The 8,643-nt window shown below is 44.7% G+C and overlaps 1 protein-coding gene across 1 annotated transcript in view; it reads right to left on the bottom strand.

Moving 5' to 3' along the window:
• Positions 1-8,643, bottom strand: part of Tango6 (transport and golgi organization 6 homolog) — a 171,836-nt gene that overhangs the window by 132,443 nt on the left and 30,750 nt on the right. The window contains exons 8-10 of the mRNA XM_021169882.1: positions 6,018-6,130; positions 4,429-4,605; positions 1,339-1,468 (exon numbers count right to left, since the gene is read on the bottom strand). Of these exons, the coding sequence (XP_021025541.1) occupies positions 1,339-1,468; positions 4,429-4,605; positions 6,018-6,130 (420 nt within the window). The remainder of the gene's footprint in view (positions 1-1,338; positions 1,469-4,428; positions 4,606-6,017; positions 6,131-8,643) is intronic.

Below are 8,643 nucleotides of genomic sequence, written 5' to 3'. Positions count from 1 at the left end.
TTTTTGGTTTTTTCAAGACAGGGTTTCTCTGTGCAGTCCTGGCTGTCCTAGAACTCACTCTGTAGACCAGGCTGGCCTTGAACTTAGAAATCCACCTGCCTCTGCCTCCCAAGTGCTGGGATTAGAGGCCTGCGCCACCACTGCCTGGCAATTCATTTATTTTTATTTTATGTGTATGAGTGTTTTGCCTACAAGTGTGTATGGATACTGTGTGTGTGTGTGTGTGTGTGTGTGTGTGTGTGTGTGAGTGTGTGTGGTGCATGTAAAGATCAGAAGGATCCCCTGGAACTGGAGTTACAAAGATGTGAGCCACAATGTAGGTGCTGAGAACTGAACTTAGGTCTTTTGCGGAAAGCAGCCAGTGCTCCTACCCCAATAGCAACTGGAAACAAAGCATACACCTGGGCTCACGCCTCCGTAGACATCAGAGTGTGTGGCTGACGCAGAGATGGGCCGGAACATAGAGATGAGAAAGCACCCAAAGAAACATCCCTACTTCAAGTTCCAGAGACACGAGCTTCCCGTGCCCAGCCACCACTCATCCTTAAACTTCAGACACTCTCTCAGGACAGACTTGAGAGAGCGGACACCAGCAGATACCAGGCAGCGCTAATGTTACAGGGTACAAGTTACTACTGGAGACTGGGGCCAAGGGAAGCACTGACAACCAGACAACCGGCAATCGGCACGGAACAGGAAAAGGTTTTAAGTGGTTACAGAGCGAAAAGAGGGAGGCAGAATGGCTGAGTTTCTCTTCCAAATACCTGACTGCACACCAGTCCAAGAAAGGATAAGGGATTACTCTGCGGCTGCAGAACCTGCTATTAACTTCAAAAGAGATCATACTGTCAACACGGAGCAAAGATTAACCCTTTCACAGACTAACGAGGCAGCTTGGTTCATGTCTAACATTTCAAAGCAGATGAGCTGGCAGAGTAGGCAGAGCACACGGGTAGCCCACCGGTTTCACTGACGGTCCTTCCCTTGTCCACTCCAGAGCCTATGAGCAGCTGAGTTAATTACTCTCTGTCTTTTTTTTGGTTTTGTTTTTTTTTTTTCTTTGGTTTTCCGAGACAGGGTTTCTCTGTGTAGCCCTGGCTGTCCTGGAACTCACTTTGTAGACCAGCCTGGCCTCAAACTCAGAAATCCTCCTGCCTCTGCCTCCCGAGTGCTGGGATTAAAGGCGTGCGCCACCACGCCTGGCTACTCTCTGTCTTCTGTTTATTTGTCCTAAACTGGAAGCTAAATTTTAGGACCTAAAATTATGAATGCTTATAAAGACAAAGGCTCTCCTAGAGCTACCCTAGAATGGATTGGTGTGACTGTGTGGATTCTTACCTTCAGACAAAAGATGAAGAAATCTCCTGCCAACCCACACTGCTGGCAGTGCAGCAGCAAGTCCCCAAGGTGCTCCACCTGGCTCTGCTCTGAAGACACCTTCTGGTACAGGGCTTCATCTTCATCATCACTGCAACACAGGGCAAGATCGCCCATGTCAGTGTCGACAAAGCAGCATGTTTCCTAGAAATCTCCATAATTCTCTTTTTTAAAAGGTTTATTTTATGCTATATGTGTGGCTACAGGGGCACATGTGTGTTGGCACAAGGTTGCATGTGGATGACAGGGGACAATTCTCAGGAATCAGTTCTCTCCTGACACCTTGTGGGATCCAGGAATCCAACTCAGGTTCAGGCCTGCGCACAGCACGTTCACCTGCTGCGCCAACATGGAAGCTGAACCCTCAGAGTGACATTCTAAAGTAACAATATTTCCACATAGGCAATCTTCAGACAGATCTTGAAAATACTTTCCTTTATGTCCGGGCTGAAGAATGCAAGGTATTTATTATTAGGAGCTAAATTGCTTTAGTCTGTATGGTCATTTATTTCTCAAATAGGAAAAGATTTGTGAAGGAAGTGGCTTAGTGGCTTTAGACATGATTTATTGAAAAATTAAAAAAAAAAAAAAGGTCAGGTGTGTCTAAAGAAAATGATCATTGATGCTGGGTGTGCTGGCTCATCCCTATAGCACATACTTAGGCTAATGTAGGATGATTGCTTCAAGTTTGAGGCCAGCCTGGACTACACAGTACATTCTAGACCAACCTAAGCTCCATAGTGAACAAGCAGCAACAATAAAGAAGTTTAAAAAGATCTGCCTCCAAAACTCCTAAGCGCTCAAATAGAGCTGGGCTTTTGTTTTTGTCTGTTTCTTCTGAGACAGTCTCATTATATAGCCCAGGCTGCATGGAACTCGCTAGGAAAACCAGACTAGCTCTGAACTCACAGAGATCTGCCTGCCTCTGCCTCCTAAATGCTGGGATTAAAGGTGTATACTACTGTGCCTGGCTTAAATTTTCTTTAAAACAATTTCTTACTGGAAACTTCTGCTGGGCTAATGGCAGGGTGAAAGGAAAGTGGTGAAACAGATCAGCTGCTTTGGGAACAAATGATTACACACACACACACACACACACACACACACACACACCACACATACACACACATATACATATACACCACACATACACACACATACACACACACATATACATATACACCACATACACACACATATACACATACACACCACATACACACATACATACACACACACACATATACATATACACATATACATATACACCACATACACACAGACATACACGCACATATACATACACACCACATACACACCACATACACACACACATACACACACACATATACATATACACCACATACACACACATACACACACATATACACACATACACACCACACACACATACACATACACACCACACACACACATATATATATATACACCACATACACACACATACACACATACACACCACATACACACACACACATACACACACATATACACACATACACACCACACACACATACACATACACACCACACACACACACATATATATATATACACACCACATACACACACATACACACATACACACCACATACATACACACACACACACACACACATACACACCACATACACACACACCACACACACACACACGTACACCACACACATACACACACCACACACACACACACGAAATTTTCAATTTTTTGGGAACTCTGAGTGCTTTAAGTGTCTATGGGCCCTTTTTTTTTTTTTAAACCCAGGTGTTCATGTAACTTTTGTGTGTGTGTGTATAATATCAAAAGGACTATACCCCTAACCTGAGCAGACACCCTAGATTTTAAGGAGTGGTTGCTTCTGGCAGTGGCTGGAGATTCATTTAATCACTGGTTGCTAACTATATTCTCATCAGGAAGCAAAATAGTAATTTCAGTGAGAACTGTGGGTTTTCATATACATGTGCACTAATTAAGCATGCCAAATAATTCTAAATTCTTACACTCAATGGGCACAGTAATAAAGCTGCTAAAATTCATCAGTCCTCAGGAAGCTTCCACTCATTCTGATAATTCTACTCTAATACATATTTTTCTATTTTCGTCAAGTCAATCATATTTGCTTGTGTTGTAAATGTTCACTAGATTAATCATGACTATAAAGTTAAATGTAAGCACTTCAACAAGCAGCAACTCTTTGGATGTGGCGGGAGTGAGCAGCTGGACCAGCGACACACTCCATGTGGACAGCCAAGAGAAGCCTAGGTTCTGAGAAAGCAGCCCCCTCCACAAATCTCAGAAAGGGCAAACAGTGTCAAATACATGCTCCCGGCGCTAGGGGCAAAGCTCAGATGCCAGTGTGCATGCGCACTAGGGTCAGTCTCAGCAGGACAAAAATAAAACAATGAATAAAATAAAATAAAATACTTGTGAGACATTGGAGAAATAAATTATCCACTCTACTAAAGTCTATTTAGTACGTTCTAATCCATTCTTATGAGAAACAAACCTCACTACAAAATTACCAATGACAGTAATCAGACAATTTCCCTTAAGAACAAGGCTGGGGCGGGAGCGGAGGATCAGGGTTTGATTCCCAATATCCACACATTTCCCAGGGACTGGGTACCCTCTGCTCCATCAGGCATGCAGCAATGTACAGACACAGACGAGACAAATACACTAATAATAATAAGGCACACATCCATCCTGCTCTTTGAGTCAGAGGCAGACTGGACTGCTCCGGAGCTGCGGATGAACGTGTGCTGCCCTTTGCTCTGAGTCACTGGCGAACACTGGACAGTAGCTGGGCTTGCTGCGGTGTAGAGCCGGGAGGCGCCAGCAAACCACACCTACTATTACTTGGCATCTTGGAATAACACCCAGAGGATCATTTAAGGCTCTGGTTTCTTTAAAGATTATAAATAGCAAGCGCCTTGGCTGCCTGTTTCTGGTTTCCTTTCCATCAGCGCCCCTTAGCGGCTGACTCACAGAACAGTGTCGTATAAAAACTGTCAGGCGTGACAAGCTCACCTAATGGCCTCTTTGGCGGTAATCATGATACCACCGTGCGTAGCAGCTCTAAACTGACACTGAAGGTGGAGAGTGGCCACAGCTTTGTCCAACCCCGAAAATCCTTTCAGGCTGGCGATTGCCTTCTTCCTTTCCAGCTTCACCAGAATCCATAACAAGATCTCTTGGCAAAGTGACCTGGTAGATGAAGCAGTTAGAATGAGCTTGTCATCTTATTCCATGAAGCCAGCAAGCTATGCGGGAGTGTGGGGGGACACGATGACCTTCAGATTCCACTTGATCCCAATGCTGCCCAGCCACTGGCTGCTGACACACGACAGGGAAGCATGCATCTTACAAATTTCAGAGTGCAAATGCCCTGGAGGTCACCCAGGGGCAGCTTAACCCTTGGCTCTAGAAGCAACCCCACTCACTAGAAGGGGCTGGGGTAGGCCCATGCTTCCCCGTCAGTCTTTGATGAGGATGGAACAATGCTATGAGAACTTAATTTTTTTTTAACTCTTTTAAAAGATTTTATTTTTATTTTTAGGCTGGACACTTAGTCTTAACTACAGGGCTGAGTGTCTTTCTTCACCATTAGCAGCCATGCTAATGACTGCTATGAGTTATTGAGCTTATAATTTGTCAGGGACCTTGCTAGGGACTCCAGTTTACACACTGTCTTCATAGTGACCCAGGAAAGGATGTAACTATAAACTCTTACCATGTGGAAGAAATGCCACAAACGACTGAAAATAGAGCTAATCCAAATCCAAAAATCAATCTTTTTAAAAATGTTTTGTTGTTGTTGTTTTGTTTTTTTGTTTTTCAAGACAGGGTTTCTCTGTGTAGCACTGGCTGTCCTGGAACTCACTCTGTAGACCAGGCTGGCCTCGAACTCAGAAATCCGCCTGCCTCTGCCTCCTGAGTGCTGAAATTAAAGGTGTGTGCCACCACACCCGGCTTTTAAAATGTATTTATTTAATGTTATGTGTGTGAATGCTCTGCCTGTACGTATGCTTGTGTGTCAAATGTCCTGGGACTGCAGTTACAGTTGTTAGCCTCCATGCGGGTGCTGGGAATGGAAGAGCAGCCAGGGTTCCTAAACCGTGGAGCCATCTCTCCAGCCCCTAACTGAATCAGTTTTAAAGTAACACAGAAAGGGGATTGTGGATGAATAAGAAGTCCCTTCCCTCTGTACTGAAGACTCTGCATGTTAAGGCCGAATTCCAGGTTAAACTATGCAGTCACATCAAATCCGTGCTTTTCAAACTTAATCTCCAACACTCCACTAGGGCATCATGAACTACCACTGGTTTCCCGCTTCCCAGAGACAATAAAACGCAGGATTTTTTACCGATCAAACAATGGCATGGTGGTCCATGGAGATACTTTTCCCTTCTATTGTACAGAATAGGCTATGGAAAATCATCCCCAAAACCACACCCAATTTCCCTCAACCTGCAAAGTCCTCATTCTTTCTTTCTGTGTAAGCTAAGAGTCCCCAAACATCTTCCTGACTTTGAGAGAAAGTCATGCCCTAATTTAAACTTGACTGTTTACAGACCAATGGGATTCTAATTCTAAGCGTATCCGGTCTGCTTGCTTACCTTATGTGAGACACACTCTGCTGGGTAAAACAGTAGAGAGAAAAGAATACCCGGAGGAGCGGAAGCAGCGAGTCCAGCAACACTGGGACAGGCTCATTTGCCACCACATACACCTAGGGACAAGGACACAGAGAGACAAACTATGACCAGGCCAGGGCAACGAGAGCTCATTGCCAGCCTTGCACGGAACCTGCAGTTTATCTTAAACAGCACTTTCTTCCGAAACACAAAGTTCTAGTCTGTGCTCAGCCTGCCAATGGAGCCATGCTGGTTGAAAGCAGGAAAGGGTGGTTTCCAGCACCTTCTCCCACACACAGACCGACCCAAAGACAGCCCAAAGCCCACTTCCTGACCCTTGCTTTCCTAGCTTCCGGCTGCCTCTGAGCCTCCTGATGTGGCTACTGTAATCTTCACAGTAACTGTCCCACTGCAGAAGGCTGGTGTAACCGCTTATTATTATCAACTAGGAAAACTAAAGCCCAGTCAGAAGGTCAAGGCACTGAGCTCAGTGGTGGGGCCTGTGCTGGACTGTCCTTGGGGCTGAAAGAAAAGGAAAATTAAACTAAAACCTACGTTAGAAACAAAACAGCTCACTACAGTTCATCACTTCCAAACCATGATGTTGCATGGCTGCTCTATACTCTTTAAATTAAGAACTATTCAAAAGATATGCTCACAGTAGCCCAAACTCGAAATCCCAGCATTCAGGAGACCAAAGCAAAGGACTGCTGTGAGTTTGATCCAGCTGGGGCTATAGTGAGAAGCCCTGTCTTTTAAAGAAAGGCGTTATGGGGGGCTGGAGAGATGGCTCGGTGGTTAAGAGCACTGACTGCTCTTCCAGAGGTCCTGAGTTCAATTCCCAGAAACCACATGGTGGCTCACAACTATCTGTAATGGGATCTGATGCCCTCTTCTAGTGTGTGTCTGAAGAAAGCAACAGTGTACTCATGTGCATACAATAATAAATTAAAACTTTTTTTTTAAAAAAGGCGTTATAGCTCATGTCTATAATCTCAGCATCACTGAAGCAGAATGAGCAAAATCACTGAAAGTTTTAGGCCAGCCTGGACTAAGCAGCAAGTTCCAGATTAACCTGGGTTACATAGAAATACCTTGTCTTTAAGAGAGAAAGACAGGACAGGAATGGGGGGAGGTGCGGGTATTGGAGAGAGAGCCCAGTCAGTAAAGCACTTGCTGTGAGAACAGGAGCACCTGAATTTGATCCCCAGCACCCACATAAAAATCGGGCACAGGCATAAGGATTCCCTGAGTGCTAGGAAGCAGAGACAGGAGTAACCCCAGGACTCACTGACCCCATCTACCCAACTCGATGAGCCCAGCTTAGTGAAAGACCCTATCTCAAAACAGAAAGTGGAGAGCAACTCGGGAAGCCAGCTAACACTGATCTCTGGCCTCTGAATGTACACACACACACACACACGTACGCATATACTCATGAACATGTACACACACATACAACAAACAAACAAAAATAAATGTAGTAATCACTCTGGTATTTTAAAAACTTATAACAATCTGAACCTGCACATGGTGACAAATGCCTGTAACTCTAGTACTCAGGAGACAGAGGTGGGAGGACTGCCTCACACAAGTTCAAGCCCAGCCTCATCTATATTGCTCCAGGCCAGCCAGGGCTACATATCACACAGGGGTACATGCATACATGCATGTATACATACATACAAACATACACGCACACATACGTATGAACACACAATGTAAATGCATATATAACTCTCCCTGTTAGTTTTAGCTGTTCTATTTAAAGATGAGGATGGGAACCTTGAAGAGAGCGCTGGGGTACAAATCAGTGCTGTTTCTAACAAAGTCTGTAGAGAGCTCCGTGTAGATTGGGAAAAGCTCTGTCTTCCCAGCAAACCCTGGCCCTTTAAACGAACTCTAACTTTCCACGCTCCTCGTGCCTCTTGACTCCTCTGTGGAACCTGATAACTAAAGAGCCTGTTTCCTGTGCATGATCTAATTTCCATAAGCTGCAAATGAAGGGCCTTGTAGGGCTGTGTTCAGCGGCAATATGCAGGCCTAATTACAGCATCACCAACTGCAGGAGGGAAAAGAGGCGATCACCAGATAACGTAAGGGCCTATTGTCTTGCTCCGGAGCCCTGTTCTCAGAGTAAGTACTATGGAGCCTTCCTTCTGCACCAGCTACCACACTTTGAATTTTACTATTTTTGTTTTGTTTTGTTCTTGCAGTGATAGACACTGAACGCAAAGCTCAGCTTGCCAAGCCCTCCACCCCTGAGCTACAGCCTGAACTCAAATTTTAACATGGCTTCAATCTCACACATTTTCCAATTTTTTAAAAAAAGGTGATTTTATATCTAGAAGAAAAAACAGTACAGCAATTTATACAAATATATTATTTAATTAAAACTTTTTTTTTTTTCAAGAAAGGGTTTCTCTGTGTAGCTCTGGCTGTCCTGGAACACACTCTGTAGACCAGGCTGGTCTTAGATCTGCCTGTCTCCTGAGAACTAGGATTAAAAGTGTGCATCACGCCGGGCGTGGTGGCGCACGCCTTTAATCCCAGCACTCGGGAGGCAGAGGCAGGCGGATTTCTGAGTTCGAGGCCAGCCTGGTCTACA

The sequence above is a fragment of the Mus caroli genome, chromosome 8, assembly GCF_900094665.2.
Source record: "Mus caroli chromosome 8, CAROLI_EIJ_v1.1, whole genome shotgun sequence".
Classification (NCBI taxonomy): Eukaryota; Metazoa; Chordata; class Mammalia; order Rodentia; family Muridae; genus Mus; species Mus caroli.
The sequence above is the reverse complement of the archived record's forward strand: the minus strand, read 5'-3'. Positions and strand labels throughout refer to the sequence as shown.